Genomic DNA, 20,862 nt, shown 5'->3' with positions numbered 1-20,862 from the left:
TATATAAATATATATGCAAGATATGAATATAGATACGAGTATGGGACGAGTGCTATGTTATCTTTTTTCATCTCCGTAGCCATTGAAATTTAAAATTATACTTATTTTCATCTTCATACTTTTAATTGTAATATTTATTCACATTCTTATTTAGATAAAAAATTAAATTTCTCATTTAATATGAGTAAAATTGTCATCGCTAGGGTTATTTGATTTCTTGAAAAAGATAAAAAAAATTTTTTGAAATATTTGTTAACCAAAATATGAGTCGGTTGAGATCATTAGTGCATTTTAGACTTTTAGTAGTATTCTTCTCGAACAAACTGATAAAAGAAAAAACCAAAACAAAAGAGTACATACACTATATTCTGAATAGCATATGCATCTATATCTAATCTTGGTGGCTGTTGGCTGTTGGCTGTTGCTCGTTGCCGTCGTTTAATAAGGTTAGGTGGAAATGTACTGAAACTGAATCTGGATGATATATATAGCATGTGATAAGAAGACTGACTTAATTTATCGGATTAAGTAATTTAAAATATGATATAATGATATGAGATAAATATAATAAGATAAAAATATAAAGATGATATATGTTAAAGTTTTAATAATAATTATATATAAATTTAACAAAATAAAAAAATTTTATATTTTTATATCAATACGAATTGTGACATATAATTTTTATATAAAATATAATATGAATATTTAAATTTTAATATTTTACATAATATGAATATATAAATCGTCAAATTTATTCAAAATTTAACTTAATTTGTGTTGATTATAAAAAATACCACTGATATTAATTTATAATTTAGTTCAATTACTTCATTCATGACATTTAGTAAATTTATGATTCAAATCTCGCATATTTAATTTTTTTTTTATTCTTAAGTTGCATTCTTTTATAAAAAGTGCCATGAACTTGAAACAAGCATAATTTAAAATGATCAAAATTAAAGTTAATAAAGTGTAAATTTGAAAAACTTATTCAATCTAATCAAAACCCAATGTACATGGTCTGTCTCCAATTGAACATATCAATGGTTAAAACTTGAAGTTTAAATATTAAGTTGGAATTTTAAAATAAAGAAAATGAAATTTATGGAATATAAAATGAATACCTATTAATTGTTGACTTACAATAGTTGCATATTTTCTTTACTTGGGCAGATGAAATTGAAAGTGATAAGGACATTAATTTTGTTGGTCTAAACTCAAAAGTAAGAGATTACCAATATATTCCACCATTTCCACTCTTTGCTTGATCTAAACTGTAAAGTAACATATCATATATATTTAATTTGTATTTAAAAAAAGATATAAGATTATAAAAAAATTAATTATCTTCTAAGTATAGGATATTTTAATATTTTCAAAGTAAAAAAAAATTATTTTAATTCACCATATTGAATTTATATATTCTATTTTATTTTTAAAAAATATATTAATAATTTAAATTATATAAACTTAAAAAAAATATAATTTTGATCAATAAATAAATTAATTTATCATAATTTTTACACATATCAAATATAAAATAAAATGATATTATTTAATCTAATTTTATTTTTAATATTATATCATCTTATTATAATTTTATATACTAAATGCATTCTTAATAATATTCTTAACAACTGAGAAAAGAAAAAACAAAACAAAAGAGTACACATGACTAGCTATAGCATATGCATGCATATATATATATATATATATATATAATCTTGGTGGCTGTTGGCTGTTGCTCGTTGCCGCCGTTTAATAAGGTTAGGTGGAAATGTCTTGAAACTGGACCTGGATGGTGTATAGCATTTGAATTAACAGATGATAAAAAGACTGACTTAATTCGTACAATTCATCAAAAATATATTTGATAATTTAAAATATATAATATGAAGATATAATATAATTATGATATGACAAAAAATATAAAAGCGATATGCATTAAAATTTTAATAATATTAAGAAAATTAAAAATATATATTTTATATTTTTAAATTAATACGAATTATAACACGTAACTTTTATATAAAATATGATAAAAATAAATAAATTTTAATATTTTATATAATATGAATATATGAATCATTAAGTCTATTCATAATTCAACCCAACTTACATTAATTATTAAAAATATCATTGGTATCAAATCATAACTTAGTTTAGCTATTGCATTTATGTAATTATTCTTAAAAGATAATATTTAATAGATTTATAATTCAAATTTCTTATTTTTAATTTTTTATCCTAAAGTTACAATTTTTTTTATAAAAAAATGCCATTAATATAAACTTGAACAAGCACAATTTAGAATGATCAAAATCAAAGTTAAAAAAGTGTAAATTTGAAAAACTTATTCAATCTAATCAAAACACAATGTACATGGTCTGTCTCCAATTGAACATTTCAATGGTTAAAACTTGAAATTTTAATATTAAGTTGGAATTAAAAAAAAAAATGAAATTTATGGAATATAAAATAAACTATGACTTATAATAGTTGGCTTATTTTCTTTACTTGGGCAGCTGAAATTGAAAGTGATAAGGACATTAATTTTATTGGTCTGAACTCTAAAGTAAAAGATTACCAATATATTCCACCATTTCCACTCAATTTATTCAGTAGTTGCCCCTCTTTTGGTTTAAGTCTTGGCCCTCACTGCTGACCAGTGGAAAACAATGTGGAGCTTCAGCGGTTGCGTATATAACTGTTTAAAATTTTTAATTTACTTTTAAAAATAAATTACACATAAACTTTGTTCAATTCATAATTTTTAAGTATTAATTTCAATAATATAATATATTAATTGATCCAAAAGATAGTAGTTGCGTATATAACATTTCTTAGCTTAATTTAGAAACTGAAGAAACAATATAATATATATAAACAAATAAATTGCAGCACACGTCATTCTTTGTTTCTTTAATGCTTTATAATAAACCAGAAAATCAATGTTTAAATTATTTAAACAAAACAAGAAAGAGTTTGGTGAAGACAGACTAAACAAGATGAAAAAAAACAAATCAGGTAAACTCTTTGCTTTAATTCGTCATGAATTTTTTTAAAGTGTAAGAAAACTTTAAGAATGAATGAAATCACACTGTGATGGTCGTGAAAAAAATTTGATCAAGTTGATTAATTAATAAAAATTATTTTTTTAATTAAAAAATTTTAGATTTGAGTACAGTTGATGATTTTTTATTAAAATTATTTTAAATGTATGATTTATAGTTATTATTTTCAAATTATTGAGTATAATATATTTTATTTTGATATGAAGGATTTAATAATTTATTTATCTCAATTTTTTTTTTAAATTTGACTTTAACAAAAATATTAATATGAAACTTAAGATAATTTGTAAAATATTGCAATATATAGGTTTTAAGTCAGGGGTTGACTCTGAATCCAGCACAGCCAGCCGAATAATTTAATTATCCCAAATTTTTCTTAAAAAAAAATTGACTTGAACAGAATTCTTAATATGAAACTTACGATAATTTGTTGGTCAATACAATATGTGGGGGTTAAGTCAGGAGTTGACTTGACTCCAACACAGCCAGCCCAACCTTGTGAATGTTTGGCGTCGAGCACTATCATGATCTGAATCAACAGAATTCGACTTTTGGCGAAATGAATAATAGAGTGTTTAAGATTAAATTTGTTACTATATTATTCGTCAATATTAAAATTTGATATTATATTATTGGTTAATATTTCTATTGCTATGGCTTAGTATTAAATTTGACAATTCATATATTATAAAATATTAAAATTTTTGTATTTTATTTTATTTTATATGATAATTATGTATTATAAATTATATCAATATAAAATATAAAATATATATTTTTTGATTTTATTAAATTAATATATAATAATAATTATTAAAATTTTAAATTATATTTTATTAATATTTTATATTATATTTTAAATTATTAAATTTAATTCAAACCTACTATATACCAATATAGTAAAATTTTTGTTTCTGGATCTTTTAGATTTTGTGACTCTGGCTGGCTGAAACTTAAAACGTAATCTTTAACAGCACAGGAAAGATGATTGCCCTACACTTGTTCAATTATTGTTTTTGGTTTTGATCACGTATATGCAATGGTTCACATAGCCATACATGCACGGGCCTAGCCCAATACTATCTATTCTTCATTGATAGTCCATTTGAGAGTCCGATGAAAACGTCAACTACAAACAACATGTGACTATGCGCCTAAACGGCAATGGGTCTCTCTTGGGACGCTAAAGTCAATCTTTTCTGGGAAACCAGTAAGTCCATGTGACTAAGTGAGAGATATTTTCCGGAGGATTATCACAAATGCTAAATAAGAGTGATTAATATGCTGAAGATACTTGGAAACTTTCTTAACGTGGGTAAAAAAAAATATATCTTTAAGTTTATTTAGATGGATGAAAAGATTAGTTTTTGTGAAATTAAAAATAATGATAAAAATAAAATTAATTATTATAATAATAAAATTAAAATTAATAATGAAAAAATATATTTAAATGTAAATATAAAAATAACGATGAGATAAAAAAATAATCATTAAAGATATTAAATTTAAATGTAAATTTAGTAAAAATTTTAAATTATTTAACATTTATAAAATTTATTATTCATTTAACTTTTATAAAATTTAATAAATGTGAATTTATTAGCTGTTATATAATAATAAAATTTATTATTTATTAATTTATTCTATAATAGATATTATATTAAATAAAATAATAATAAAATTGTTTTACAATTTTTAAATACTAAAATCAAAACAAAGAAATGAAAAAAAACAAAGTTCTCAACTCAGTTTTTTAGGCCAAATAGAAAGGAGCTGAGATTTTTTTTTTCCAGATTTTGATGTAAATTGCTTTGGATCCAAGGGTAAAAGAGGAAGCCATTGGAGGGTTCTCCTTTCGATGAGCAATTAGTGCTTCGGATGACAAAATTGTTCATACCGCACCGAAATAAGGTAACCAAACGGAAGATCAGTCCAGTTAATTTTTCATTTAAAGGTTAAATCTCATCGCACCACAATGATATCCAAATGCACCCTTAATAAGTTTGCTTCACAATTCCCATAGGTTTGATGATTTTCATTTTCCTCCTTCATTTCTGAAAGTTAACTGTTTTGCAAGAAAAGTTCTTTGAGAAGGTTAAATTCATAATTAAGATAATTTTTATTCGTGAAATACATATTAAATTACATTTAGGGAAAAAATTATTACTATTTGGAGCTAATTTAAGGAAAGAAAAATCCAGGAAAAAGGAAAAAAAAAAAAAAAAAACAGCAGGAGCTTCGTTGAACTCCTTTTTCAGCTTCTCTTCCAAGTTCTAACCCTAAACTTGAATTTACCTTGACAACTTAAAACGACAGCAAGGGCAGCGTTTCTTCTTGTTCAGCCAATTCACAAGGCAAAGTTCATGAAAAACATGCGAGCAAGGCGTGCATGCCGCTTCACAACCCACCACCAACTCTTCCAAACATATTGGACAATCCTTTCCCGACCCTTCAACCACCACCTTCCCCACTTTCTCCACCACCTCTTCCACCGTCGTCACCGTTCCTTCATCATCATCATCCGTGTCATCATCATTCCCAAAGTCTGGCACGTTATCGACAATCGCCTCAATCTTCACCTGCATTCTCAAAACCTTGCTATCTTTATCTCTAACAGCAGCCGCCAAGCAAACCGCGGTGGCCGCTATTTCTTCCACCATGGGCGGTTGAACCGGGACGCGCATGGAGTTGAGCATGTCCAAAATGGCACCTTTGCCATCATTAATCAAATCTTCCAAAGGGAACTCGTGGATCACCTGTGACATAATCCTCCCCGCCTCCATTAACATTTCATTTCCAATGCCAGCATTTCTCTTGACAATGATAAACGTTGCGTTAACCTCAATTTCGAACATAGAAGAGGACAATGATGTGTTTTGTTGATCTTCCATGTCCGTGTTCGAAACATGAGAGAAACAACTGTTCTCGCCTGCCTTTATATATTGAGAAGAGAGTAACAAAGAAGATAATTTGTTACAAAGAGAGGGAAGGAAAAACTAGATTTGATAACAGAAAAATGACGCGAAGAGAACACTGAGAAACTTGGGAAGATGGAAATTTGGAAGTGAAAGAAGATGACTGGTGAGTCGGTTTTAAATGAGCGACTGGTTTGATTTTCTTTACGCGGTTTCTTTGCTCCTTGTTGTCGGCCATTTGGACGGCAAAGCCCATTCACATTGCATTTAGGCTCAACTAGCCTAACCCAGGTAGTTAGTAAAATGTAAACTAACCCAGAGGAGCATGGGTGGCCTGCTCCATCTAACGGGCTTTCTCAACGAGTTGGTGTTCTTTCACACAATTTTTGTAAGTAATAAATGAATGATTATAATTTTATACCATTTAACATTTCACAAGTAAGAGTTAAATGATAGTCATATCTAAGGGTGAAAACGTTTTTAGATTTGATTTGATTTTTTTGAATAATGTATAAAATTATAAATTTTTAAAATTTTAATCAAATTTTTATATAATTCGATTTAATCTAATTTAAATAAAAATTTTTTATATGGTTTATCGATTTTTTAATTTAAAATTTTTATATATTATTTTAATATAATTTTTAATATATTTAAATAGATTTAGTTACAAAATAATTATTTTTGTTTTATAAAAAATTGAAAAATATATAAAAACTAATAAATATATATAATTTATTTTATTTTTTTTTATTTTTTAATTTAAAATTTGATCCTAATTTAATATATACATTTTATATTTAAATTTAATTCAAATCAAATAAAAAAAATTAATTCTTACATAATTGAATATTAAGATTTTAAATCGGTTTCGATTTTATCAAAAATTTTTTCTCACCCCTAGTTATATCTCCACTTAACAATTAATCAAGTTTCATAATTACTCTGTTAGAGCATCCATAACACATTTGCTACTTGGCTTCTAGATTTTTTTTTCTTTTACCTCCAGCTAGAGTGTAAACAAGGGAGGCTTAGAATCATAGTTACCTTAAAGCTAGCACCACATATAAGCTTGACCCAGTTACACTGTTGGAGAGATTGGTGTGGGGAACATGATTTTGAAGGAATCCCAATTGATTTGACAATGTTTTTCACGAGATCTTTTGCTTCCAAATGTCAAATTCACTACAGCAAGAGAGAACAGACTATATATGGAAGTGAGAAACCACAGAAAAAGAAACAAAGGAGTTTCTCTTCCAACTGTAAAAAGAAAGGGCAAAAGAGAAGAGAAGAGAAGAGAAGAAAAGAACAGACCCTGATGTTGAGGAGGAATTGGAGAATTGCAGGAGAAGCAGCTCAAAACCATGGCTGCGGAGCGACCAACGGTTAGATGGATAACTTTTTTAACAAAATTCAGCGGTAGGGGGCTACATGATTTTTTTAGTTTTTGGGTCAATTGGCCTAATCCTTAGCTCATTAGGCAAACTCAAAACTCTGAAACTAGGCAATATTCAGGTCCATTTCACCACACAAATATCATTTCCAGCAGAAAAATAACAACCCGTTTTCGGGTCTTCAGGCAATATTTCAATGATCCAAATCTGTACAAAAAAAATGACTAAAGAAAAAGTTCAGAACATGGCAATTGGCAAGAGGGTGGGTTTTTTTTTTCTTTTTTGTTGGTACATCTCAACAGGGCTTAACAGTTACAAATTTAATGGTAGAATAAAGATTTTTTACATAGAAAAAGTAAAAAATAAACATTTTATTTAGTAATGCTTGACAGTTACATTAAGCTTGATAACACCTTAACAAATCATATGTCAGATGGTAAAAAAAAAAAAAGAGTAAAAAACCAACTTTTAAAGTCAAGTAAATGAAAATTACTGCAAATAATACCAATTGCTTAAAACTGTATAATTGAATATACATTCATTGCGCATTACCATTACAGTTAACTATAATGTAGCCACTAGCCGGTAGCCCTGCCCTATATGAAGAAGGAAAAGAAAATGCACTTTGAATGTGGTAGAGTTCAAATTGTGTTTATCAGCATTCATTCAACACTATTACAAGTATTATCATAGACACAAACATTTATATTATTAACTTTCATGCAAGAAAGGGTATACTATTAGCATTAGAATAGTTTTTTACCTATCGTGATTGATAGAATGTTAAATTTTTAATTTTAATGATTAAGATTTAAAATATTTGGCATTCTCGAATTGTTATGAAAAAGTTATATGAAAAAATCAAAATCGATTAATGTAAAAGCTAGGCAGTTTTAGACATGGTAAAGATTTGGAAATTCAAAGCCTAAGCTCAAGAAAAGCCAACTGCCCATCTATAAAAACGCATTCAAGCATGAAGTGCAAATTTGCCGTTTCTCTATTTACGTTATACTCTAATCACCACTCCTGTTTTAACGTCCCCTAGATCCTTGAAACGCAAATAACAGTAAGAAATTGCTCCTTCTTCTTCACTTCCTTGATTCCAACCTGAAAATTGCAACTAAATTCATGAAATACTACTAAGTTCTTTTTTATTGAATCCTCCACGTTCATTTTTGATAATTGTACAGGAAAATCTCTCATTTCTTTGCTCCCTTGTTTTCTTGTACTGTGTTTTTTGTTCTGTATATTCCTTTATCTCTATCATTTCTTGCACTTTCTCTAAAATAATTCACAATCCAAACATGAAATCCACAATCCAAATCGTATTTTTTGTTCTTTACTTTTCTTTTACTATGAACTCAATTCATGTTCTTAGTGGAAGCTCTAAATCAAAATCTTTCTCCTATATCCTTTCTTGTGGTGCATCAGGAAGTGATGGTACAGATGCAGATGGGCGAAAATGGAGCCCTGACATAAAGTTTCTAGCCTCTTCTGGTAATTCAGAAACAGCTACAGCTCAATTCCAGGACCCTTCCTTGCCATCTACAGTGCCATACATGAATGCAAGAATTTTCACATCAACATCATCATACAAGTTCTCTGTTTCTCCTAAGACCCGCCTTTGGCTCAGGCTCCATTTTTACCCGTCTAATTATAACAATCTTGATCCATCCATGGCTTACTTTTCCGTTATCGCGAATGGCTTCACTCTTCTGAAAAATTTCAGTGCCTCCATAACAGCAAAAGCTCTTACACTGGCCTATATTGCTAGAGAATTCTCTCTAACACCTGTCGAATCCGGTGATCTCAATGTTACTATCACTCCTTCTACTGAACAAAGTGGATCATACGCTTTTATCAATGGCATTGAAGTGATTCCTATGCCTGATATATTCAAACAGCCTGCTGTTTTGGTTGGATATAGTGATCAATTTGTTGATGTTCAAAGCTCTTCTTTGCAAACAATGTTTAGGATAAATATAGGTGGACAGTCCATTGCTCCAAACAATGACTCTGGGCTTACACGAACATGGTACGATGATTCACCATATCTGTTTGGTGCTGCAATTGGTGTCACCTCCGAGGTTGGTAAAAATGTTAGAATTGAATATTCAAAAGATGTAACAGAAGATATTGCACCTTTGAATGTGTACAGTACTGCACGAACAATGGGGCCAGATCCAAAAGTTAACAAAAATTATAATCTCACTTGGGTATTTCAGGTTGATGCAAATTTCACATATGTTGTTAGGTTACATTTTTGTGAGTATCAGGTTACCAAAATTAACCAAAGAGTGTTTGATGTTTTTGTTAACAATCAAACAGCGGAGAGCGGGGCCGATGTCATTGGCTGGGCAGGATCTCAAGGAATACCAGTTTATAAGGATTACGCAACCTATGTTACCGATCAATCCGTAGATGATGAGATATGGGTGGCATTGCATCCTACTGTATCGATGAAGCCTGAATACTATGATGCAATTCTTAATGGACTGGAGGTTTTCAAAGCGAATGACACAGATGCAACTTTGGCTGGCCCTAATCCTGTGCCATCAGAAATGCTTGTTAATGCAGAAGCAGCAGAAAAAGAATTCTCTCCATCAGCGTCTAGAGTTGGCCCTTTGCTTGGTGGAGTTGCTGGAGGGCTTACTGGCTGTGTTTTAGTGGTTGCTGTATTCGTTTTTGTTAATAAGAAGAACAATGTTGGTAAGGACTGTAAAATGGGCAATTGGTTGCCGCTTTATGGCAATTCCCACACATCAACAAGCAAATCAACAATATCGGGAAAAAGCAATACCGATAGCCATCTTTCAAGTCTTGCAGCTGGTCTCTGCAGGCATTTCTCCTTATGGGAGATTAAACATGGCACCAAAAACTTTGATGAATCTCAGGTTATTGGTCTTGGAGGATTTGGCAAGGTTTATAGGGGTACTATAGATGGAGGAACAAACGTTGCTATTAAACGATCAAACCCTTCCTCAGAACAAGGAGTTTATGATTTCAGACTGAAATCGAGATGCTCTCAAAGCTGAGACACCGGCATTTGGTCTCCTTGATAGGGTTTTGTGAAGAAGATGGAGAGATGATTCTGGTATATGATTACATGGCTAATGGGACTTTAAGGGAGCACCTTTATAAGAGCAATAAACATCCCTTGTCATGGAAGCAAAGATTGGAAATATGCATTGGAGCTGCAAGAGGACTTCACTATCTTCACACCGGCGCCAGGTACACAATCATTCATAGAGATGTTAAAACTACAAACATTTTATTGGACGAGAATTGGGTGGCAAAAGTTTCAGATTTTGGACTGTCAAAAACAGGTCCAAACCTTAACCAAGGTCATGTTAGTACAATGGTGAAAGGTAGTTTTGGTTACTTGGACCCTGAATACTTCCGTAGGCAACAATTGACTGAAAAATCCGATGCTTACTCTTTTGGGGTAGTCCTTTTTGAAGTGTTGTGTGCAAGACCGGCATTGAATGCAAACTTGCCAAAGGAACAAGCTAGTTTGGCTGATTGGGCTGGACACTGCCAAAAGAAGGGAACTCTCCATGAAATCATTGATCCACATCTTAGAGGAAAGATTAATCCTGAGTGCCTTAAGAAATTCGCAGACACAGCTGAAAAGTGTGTATCCAATCATGGGATTGATCGCCCTTCAATGGGTGATGTGCTGTGGAATCTTGAGTTTTCCCTTCAATTGGAGGAAAATGCAGGCATGGTGGTGGTAGCTGAAAATAAGGCCAATAAGGCTTAAGTTACACATACAGCAATGCTTAGCAGTGATGAGGAGATAGCAAACAAAGAAGTTACGACTTGAACCCAAGTGTTGTTTTCTCACAGTCAGTGAATCAGAAAGGAAGATAATACATAATAATAGTTTTGATTCTTCTTTCTTGTGCTTTTTCTAATTTCTTCTCTCCTCTGGAGCTGCTGCAGACTAGTTATTTGAACCTCCAAAGTTTCTCAGATTCTTGTATAAAAAAATCCATTGATATAACTCTGCCATCCATTGATATAACTCTGCCGGGCTCTCAGATTCAGTTATTGAATTTTCCCCTTAGACAAGAATGTTCCCTTTCACACGGAAATTGAGGAGTAGAAGAACCAAACCAGAATATACTTTTTGTTCTGTCCTAGTTGTCTTCTACTCAATCTTCCTGAATCCTGATGGACTTTTTTAATTGCTAGTTTGAATCTGACGTCTTCTGATGTTTCACAATCTAAACTAAACTTCTATCTGAGACATGAAGCATTTATTAAGCAATACAAAGACCTGCAAAGTTCATTGCATATTTTTCTAGTTAATGATGTTTTATTCCAGGGCTGTCCAGGAACAAATGGAAAATGATCATTGATGTGATTATTTTTCATATTATAATTTTTTTTTCCTTTTTCCTGCTAGTCCGAATCCAAATGTAACCAAATCAGTATTTGAATGTAACTGAAGAAAGATTTGCAAGTGCAACAAATGCATCGTATAGGGCTTTAACCCCATTATCAGCATTTTGTCCTAAGATTTTGACTTCACATACAACTCATATACGAACATTAGCCATGTTTTTTTTCGTTGTTCTTGTCAACACATGTATTTGAACATGATTGAAAATCCATTTATATTTTGTTTATCCTACCATTTCTCACAATTTTTATTATGGTTGGGGGCATTTAAACGTCAAAAGGGTATAGTGTTTTTTTTTTTTATGTTAGAAGCATTCAGTAGATAACCAGAGGTAATTTCGACATTTATGCCAACCTGATATATTAGGTTAGTTTAACATATTCAAACTCAATGCCACATTAGCTCGGCATTGTCCATATTGTCTTCAAATGATTCTCTATTGCTTATCTATAAATATGAAGGTCTAGGGACTATTAAGGCAAGTTACTTCTACTGCTAATTTTCCTTATCACTCTCATTATGACCTCACCTATTTTGACTTGTGCATCGGAGTATAAACGTAAGGAACACTCCCTGTCTTTGACTCTAACCGTCTTTCTCTTTTGTCTTTCTAGGAGTATTCTGAGATCGGAGTTCGGCACAAACATTTGACACGCTAGGTAAAGGCCTCCTTTTCCACTCACTAGTTGAGTACAAAATAATGTCATCAAGTAAGAGAACTTTAGAAGAAGGGGAGATTGCCATCCTGGCTGGAATAGAAACGCATAGTAGTAAATACTTAGAACAACCTTCCCCACCACAGATTGGCCCAACCATGAAACAATTCTAGGCCTTAACCGAGCAGATTCAGGCCCCTAAATAGATGTTGCAAACCATAATCCCATCGCAAGTTTTGAAAGTGTCTAACCTAATTATTGTTGGCCAAGGAGCCGCAATAAGATAGCCAAGTTACAAAGAAATGGAAACCTCCTCGGTCTCCAGAGAAGAGGATTATAAAACACTCGTTTGCCATTACCTCAGCCACAATTCAACACACGTCACAACCTAAAAATTCAAACAAGCAAATCCTGAATCCCAACCAAACAAGGACTTGGAAGCTTGGATGCAAGCCATGGAGAAAGAGTTGAAAACAAAAAGAGTGGCATTCGAAGATGAGTTTAAGTTCCTGGAGAGCTCGCCCTTCACTGATGAAATTGGTAGAGCCATGCTTCCCAAAAGGTTTTGTAGACACCAAATTTTATTCGGGTCTACTAGATTAATTTTTGTTTTCAAGTTTTGTTTATTAATATTTTTGGTATTATTATAGAAATATAATAATTAAAATAATTAAAAAAATAAAAACAGCAAAAAAATAGAAATAGCAAAAAATAGAAGACTGGGGTGGTAGTGGTGCCTTGCATGGCACCGTTGGCTACCCATCCCACTGGCCACCCACCTCACTGCCAACATCATACCTTTGTCCCAACCATACCCTGAACTGCCAGAACTCTCACTAACGACCATCTACTCCATCCATCTCCTAGTCACCCTGCCCTTTTAAACCTCAGCACTCTCCCCAACACCAGATCTCTACCACTAGTCAGCTTGCCCAAAGTTCCTTGCATACCCCCAACCCTCAATCCCCCGAAGCTTCTGCGTTCTACCCCCTAGCACCGATCACCCTCTTCCTTTCATTCGTACAAAAAAAAAAAAAAAACAACTTCGATTACCCAGAAACCCAACTCTTAAACCTCCTTAAAACCCCAAATCTCTCATACCCCAAAAAATCACAACCTTAGCCTCTTCATCTTTCCTCTATCAGAAAACCAAAAAACCTAAAACAAATCCATAAAAAAAAAACATAATCCTCCCTGTAGGGAGGAACCTAGCGCCAAGCCACCTACAAAAAAAAAAAAAAATTTTGTCAGTTTTGTTTTTTTTTAAAAAAGAAGATCGAAAGCTTCAAGCTTCGATCTACGTCGATCGAGGCTGTTTCTGGCAAAACGGACATAAGATCTGAAAAGATCACGTCGAGGTAAACGTTTGAAAGTTTTTTATGTTTTTTGACCGCCGCCGACTGTCCATTGGTGACGGTAGGTGCGACGACCGGTGCCATGGCACCGATGTCGACGACCGAATGTCGGCAGAGCCCTCAGAGCTCTTCTGGAGCTTTGACTCTTTTTTTTTTTTGGCTAAAGGGTGAGAATGAAATAAAAAAATGATTTTATATAGAAGAGTAAAACCCAAAACGATGTCATTTTGGACTAAGGGGATCCGCGCGTCAACCCGGATCTGACCAAGGATTCATGTAACCCGACCCCTGACCTATTTTAGTCAGCCTTGAATTGGTCCAGATGAACTGCCAGTGAACCGATCGAACTAGTTTGAACCACTGGATCGCTCGAACCGCTGAACCGGTCAGATCGATCCACACCAATGCTGATCGAATGTTGATCGGTTAGGTTCAAGTATTTTTTATTATTTTATTATATTTTTTTTTAATTTTAAAATTTTTTTATGTTATTATTTTTATATTTTGAGTTTTATTTTTAATATTTATGTATGATAATTTTTTAAATTTATTAGAATAATTATTTGATTATTTTTATTGATAATAAAATAAAATAAAATAGGATAATAACTAAAAAAAATAAAAATGCCAAAACAATAATAATAATAAAAATTAACAATAATAATAATAAAATTTCATAAACGAAATGTATATGATTTTTTTTAATTAATGTTTAAAAATTATGAAAATCGAACTTACTCTGAAATCTACCTAGATATTGAAGATTTTTAGAGATGTTCGCGTTTTCTTTAAACCAGAAAATCAAACCCTAAATTTCAAAACCCAAACCTCTAAACTCTAAAATTAAAACCCTAAATCTCCAAACCCTGAAATGAAACCCTAAACCCTCAAAACCCTAAAATCAAAACCTTAAATCTACAAAGTTTAAAATTAAGCCATAAATCCTAAAATCAAAATCCTAAACCTTCCAAACCTTAAAATTAAACCCCAAACCTTCAAACCTCAAAATGAAACCCTAAGCCCTCTAAGCCCTAAAATTGAAACATTAAACCTTCTAAGCGTTAAAACTAAAATCTTAAATCCTTCAAATCCTAAAATTGAAAACCTTAAAGTTTTCAAATCTTAAAATCAAATTTAAACCCTCCAAATCCCAAAATTGAAACCTTAAATCTTTCAAACTTTGAAATAAAAACCCCAAACTTCAAACCCTAAATAAAAAACCTAAACCCTAAAATCTGAAACTCAAAACCCTATTCCCAAAATCCAAAATCCTAAACCTTAAAATCCAAAACCTTAAAATCTAAAATTCTAAAAACTAAAATTTGGTACGCATTCTCGAATCATCATCCGAAAGTCACCAAATCTTTAAAACCTCGACCTAAACCTATACTCAAAATCATTTCAAAACTTTAAGGATATATGCGAAAATCTCAAGTATAGTAATTTATTCTTGAATGTCGCCTAGATGATGGGGTATTTAAAGAAGTCTTATTCCATTAAGTTTTTCTCATGAGTCCTTAATTCGCTTTAACAATGAGGTTAATAACTGATTAATAAAAAATACTAATAATAAAATAGGATCTTAAATATGAATAGTCGCACCTAAGCTCTGCCTAAATGTTGGAGAGTCAAGGTGATCTCATTATATTTAAGAATCCAATTTTAAATTTGTATTTCATTATACATAACACCTATTAGCTTAAATGCGTTTATTGTTATTGTTTGCACTCATTTCGTATAGTTGTTTGCTACTTGATAATATCATCATTTACTTTTTTTTGCATAAAATATTTTTTACTTACTTTTAAAATTGTGATATTGTAAAATAAAATAAAAATAATATTCTGAAAAAAATAATTCTTGGTACTCTGCCTAGATGTTGGAGAGTCACCAACAATTATCATCTACAAAGAGTGTTATTTTTATTTTAAAGAGTATTCTATTAAATCTTAAGCGAAAAAAGTTATCTTAAATTCTGCCTAAATGTTAAAAAATTTTAAGATAATTCTTTAATTTAAAGATTTTCTCAATATTTCTAAATAAAAAATTTTAGCAAAAAAAATATTTTTTTAAACGAAAAGAATTAGTATTAAATTTTAAGTCAAAACCATTTTATCTAACACTGAAAATTGCACATGATTAAATGGTACCAATTTATGAGTGTTATAAGGGTGCTAATTCTTCCTCACACGCAATCGACTCCTGAACTCAACCTGATTTTCATAGACTAAAATTTATCTTTTTGATAAACTTTAAACCCGCTTTTAGAGTTTTATTAAAAAGATAAACTTTTGGGTGATCAATCACACCCTAAAAAGATTAGCGACGACTTTTTTTTTTATTTTAAAATATTTTTTGTCTAGCGATCCCAAAACCTTTACAAGATGTTTAAATGCTGACTTTAGAAACATACAACAGTATGTTTGCCCTTTCGATCATTTGAAACTTTATAGGACTAACATGATGATATAGGGTATAGACAAAGCTCTGATGTTTAAGGGCCTTGCTACCACTCTAAATGTCGTAGCTCGATCGTGGTACAGTTGCTTGGAATCGAGGTCAATTACGACATTTAAAGAGTTCAACCATTTTTTCCTATCTTAATTTGTAAGTAGTAAAAAAACTAAACGGACAACTTTAAGTCTGATATTAATCCACCAAGGTCACAATGAATCATTGAAGAGCTATGTCACATGTTTAATGTGTAAGCTTTACAGGTTAAAGACTTGGGGCAAAGACCAAATGATCACTATAATTATCTTGACAAGTGGACTCAATAACAAAGAGTACCACCTGAAGTTAACTTTATCGCTAAAATCACCTAAAACTCTGGCTGATATCCTACTGATAGTTAAAAAATATATAAATGATGAAGCTACAATGAGAAACAACAAATGTGAGAAAAGCTCATTCCTTCTTTTTAATCGTAAGAAAGACAAAGATTTTTACAATTCTTCTTTAAGAAAGAGATAACATAAGGCTAGAAATTTCAACAGAAAAAGGAACTACACTACACTAAATACTTGTCAAAAAAAGATTCTGATGTAAATTAAAAAAAATCCTGACCTCAGAGGGCCAAAGCCACTGAGACAAAATATAAGGAGAAATCCAACCAAAAAATGTGTCTTTCATAGAGAATAAGCCATAATATTGAAGATTGCATTGACCTAAAAAAATGAGATCGAGGCTTTGATATAAAAAAGTCAGTTGAAGAGGTTTATAGAATAGCAAAAACAAGGCCAACCCAGAATGGACTATAAATAAAACCAAAAAATGCCCACCTAAGATGGAAAAGAAAGACTAAAAAATAAAAGGAGAGAGGTCTCAGAAGATGAGTCAAGGTAAGAAAAAGTCTAAATTGATAACAACAGACTGATCGTTAGGGTGATTAATGTGATCACTGAAGATAGCTTAATCTCAGTCAAAAGAAAGTTTAACCCAGGCATGATCATGGCTATGGGTATTTTGATAAAAAAAAGACTAGAAAAATAAACTAATCTCTTTCAACCAGAAAGACTTTGGAAGCAATCCAACACTTACATGATGATACTATAGTGATCACAACCATAATATATAATTATATAATCAAGAGAATCCTATTTGATAATGGGAGCTCGACCAACATTATGTATTATGACACTATAAAAAAAATGAAAATTGGTGATGATTAGTTGTAGTTGATCACTATAACACTAGTGAGATTTGGGAATGAATAGGTATTGATGAAAAGAACCATCAAGCTATTGATTTTTTTAAAGACAAAACTTAAGATTATCATCTTGGTCATAGAATTTATGGTTGTGAACGTCCTATCAGCCTATAATATGATATTGGACCAACTTAGCCAATCTATTATGTGGTTTATAAGTTCAACTCCCTATCTGAAAGTAAAATTCCTAACACCTAATAGGATTTGAGAGGTTAGAGGAGACTAGCCCATGATATAACAATGTTATATCATAATAATGTAAGGGAAGAATGGGAAGCAGATTGACAATTCGATTGAAATAGAAAGAACTAAGGAATGGCAAACCTCGAAAATAAAAAAGAAGTAGAAAACCATGGGCAAAAACATATAACATAAGATCCACTTGACAAAAGCATACTCTTAAGCCACTTTGAGCTCTTAAGCTCAAATAAAAAAATTTATTCTATTTATTTAATTTTTTAAAGTAACTCTAAAGACGATCGAGCTCTTAAATCTATGTAAATAATTACATGTCATTTGGACTAAGCTAATATGCCAACTAAAATATAACTTGAAATGAAAAATACATACCAAATTTACTATATACATATTCAGCAAGTTATAAATAACATATTGATTATCATGTCGAGATCTGTTTTCACAGAAAATGAACTTCACTTAACCGAACAAAAAGAGATAATTGACCAAAAATCAAACTCGAATGAAAATTGACTTGAACTGATTAAGGATATCGTAACCATACCATTTTGGAATGGTGTTTCTAAAAAACACATGCAAATCAAAACTAAACTTCAGCACAAGGATCAATTGATTCAACTATTGAGAAATAATGTTAAGTTGTTTGCCTAGACACCATCTAATATGCCTGAAATTGATATTGAGGTGATGGTTCATAGGTTGCACACTAAACCCGAGGTAAAACTAGTCTAACAAAAGAAAAGAACCTTTACCCCAGAAATACAAAAGGCTATTGAAGAAAAGATTGACAAATGACTGTAATTAGGCTTATTAGGGAGGTCTATTACCTTGAATGGATAGCTAATGTGATCATGATAAAAAAGCATAGCAAGAAATGGAAGATGTGTGTTGACTTCATTGACTTGAACAAAGCATGCACAAAAGATAGTTTTTCTTTCCCTAGCATAGATCGACTGATGGATGATAGTGTCGAGTATGACATTCTCAGCTTTATGAATGGTTATAATCAAATAAAAATGCTAAAGGACTATGAGGAAAAGATGACTTTTATTGCTAAGAAAAACATTTATTGTTACAAGGTAATGCATTTTATATTAAAAAAATGTAGAAGTAACCTACTAAAGGCTGGTAAATAAAGTGTTTAAAAAACAAATCGATTACAACATGAAAGTATATATGGATGACATGATAGTCAAAAGCAAAAGCTTGACTGAGCATCTAAAAGACCTCAAAGAGACCTTAAACACCATGAAAAAAATATGAGACTTAACCCGAACAAATATACCTTCAGAGTCACATCGAGTAAGTTTTTCAGTTACATGATTAATAAAAAAAGGGATAAAAGTGAACCTGAAAATAGTTTGGGCAATCCTAAACATGAAAGTACCGACCTCGATAAGAAAAGTACAAAGGTTAATTGAAAGAATAGCCTTCTTAATTTGATTACTGTCCAGGTCAATATAATGATATCTATTATTTTTCAAAATTTTTAAAAATATTTTTGATTTCAGGTGGATCCCTCAGTGTTAAAAAGCTTTTGAAAAGCTCAAAGAGTTCTCATCTTCTCTATCTATTTTGTCTAAGCCAAGACCCAATAAAATCTTATACTTATACATAGCCACCATAAACCAGGCCAATAGCTTGGTTTTGGTTAGAGAATAAGAGAAGAAGCAAAGGTCGATCTATTTTGTGAGTAAAGTATTGACAGGGCTAGAAATTAACTACAACAGTATAGAAAAATTAGCTTATACAATTGTCACTTTGGTTAGAAAACTTAGGCTTTATTTTCAAGCTTATATGATCCACATAATGATTAATCAACTACTGAGACAAGTCTTATGGAAGCTAAAAATGTTAGGGAGGTTAATTAAATGGGTAATGGCTAAGCAAGTTCAACCTGCACATACTACCTAGGTTGGCTTTGAAATCTTAAATGTTAGCGAACTTCATTGTTGAGCTCACCTTGGTACATATTGAAAGACAACTTGAGGAAAAAAAAGAAATCTCGAACAAAGAAAGTTGAAAATTTTTTGTTGATGGATTAGCCACAAACCATAGCAGAAGAGCCAACCTTATTCTAATCAGCTTGAAAGACTGTAATATCTTTATACCTTGAGATTTAAGTTCAAGGCATCTAATAATAAAGTGAAATATAAAGCATTGATAGTTGGTTTAAGGTTAGAAACTAAGCTGAATGTTAAATATATAATCGTGTATAGTGACTCTTTATTAGTGGTTGGCCAAATTAGTGAAGAGTTCAGAGCTTAAGAAGAAAAAATTTAAAAATATCTAAATAAAATGCTAGCCTTGGTGGTCAGTTTCAAAAAAGTCGAGGTAAAAAAAATATCAAGGTAAAAAAACTCACTAATGAATTCCTTATCTAAGCTGGCTTCAGGAGTAATAAGAGAAAATTTAAACTAAGTCTTGGTAGAAAAATTGGCACACAAAAATACCAAAAAAAGCTTGTAGCATAGATAAAAAAAGAAACTGAATGATACCGATCAAAACATATATGACCACGAAAACTCTTTTGAAGATAAGATTTGAGTTAAAACATTTATGAGTAAGGCTCTTCAGTACATGATGATTAAGGAAAAATTATATAAAAGATCATTTAGCCTACCTTATCTAAGATACATTGACAAGAAAGAAGTAGACTACGTCATATGAGAAATCTATAAAAAAAATTGTGAAAACCACCTCGGACTTTGGCCATTAGCCTAAAAGTGTTCAGGCAGGGCTATTATTGGTCTACCATTGGAAAGGATATGATTGAACTAGTCAAGATATGCGATAAATGTTTAAGGTTTATTCACATGTAGCATTTTTCTTCGACTGAGCTTACTCCATCATCAGCCTGTGACCCATTTATGTAGTGGAAAATAAATGTCCTCGGACCATTTACCTTGACCACGGGTCAGAAAAAATTTATCTTAGTAGTGGTAGACTATTTCATGAAATAGCTCAAAGCTGAGGCCTTGGCCACTACGACAAAGGCCCAAATAGAGAAATTTATTTGGAAGAATATAGTTTACATATTCAGTCTACCTCAGTCCATAATAACGAATAATGGCAAATAATTTACAAACCAAAAGTTTAGGGAATGGTGTTTAAACTTTTACATTGACCTAAGATTTTCGTCGATCACTC

The 20,862-nt window shown here is 31.2% G+C and overlaps 1 protein-coding gene and 1 pseudogene across 1 annotated transcript; one reads left to right on the top strand and one right to left on the bottom strand.

The window, feature by feature from the left end:
* Positions 1–5,177: 5,177 nt before the first annotated feature.
* LOC111307177 (uncharacterized) lies at positions 5,178–6,126 on the bottom strand. Its single transcript, XM_022905192.2, has one exon. It carries the CDS (start codon positions 5,966–5,968, stop codon positions 5,369–5,371), a length of 600 nt encoding a protein of 199 aa, XP_022760927.2. The 5' UTR covers positions 5,969–6,126; the 3' UTR covers positions 5,178–5,368.
* Positions 6,127–8,487: 2,361 nt separating this feature from the next.
* On the top strand, positions 8,488–11,259 carry LOC111307524 (receptor-like protein kinase ANXUR2 pseudogene; annotated as a pseudogene).
* Positions 11,260–20,862: the final 9,603 nt, after the last annotated feature.

The sequence above is a fragment of the Durio zibethinus genome, chromosome 22, assembly GCF_047325235.1.
Source record: "Durio zibethinus cultivar Kanyao isolate XHJ-2024 chromosome 22, ASM4732523v1, whole genome shotgun sequence".
NCBI classification, from domain to species: Eukaryota; Viridiplantae; Streptophyta; class Magnoliopsida; order Malvales; family Malvaceae; genus Durio; species Durio zibethinus.
The sequence above is the reverse complement of the archived record's forward strand: the minus strand, read 5'-3'. Positions and strand labels throughout refer to the sequence as shown.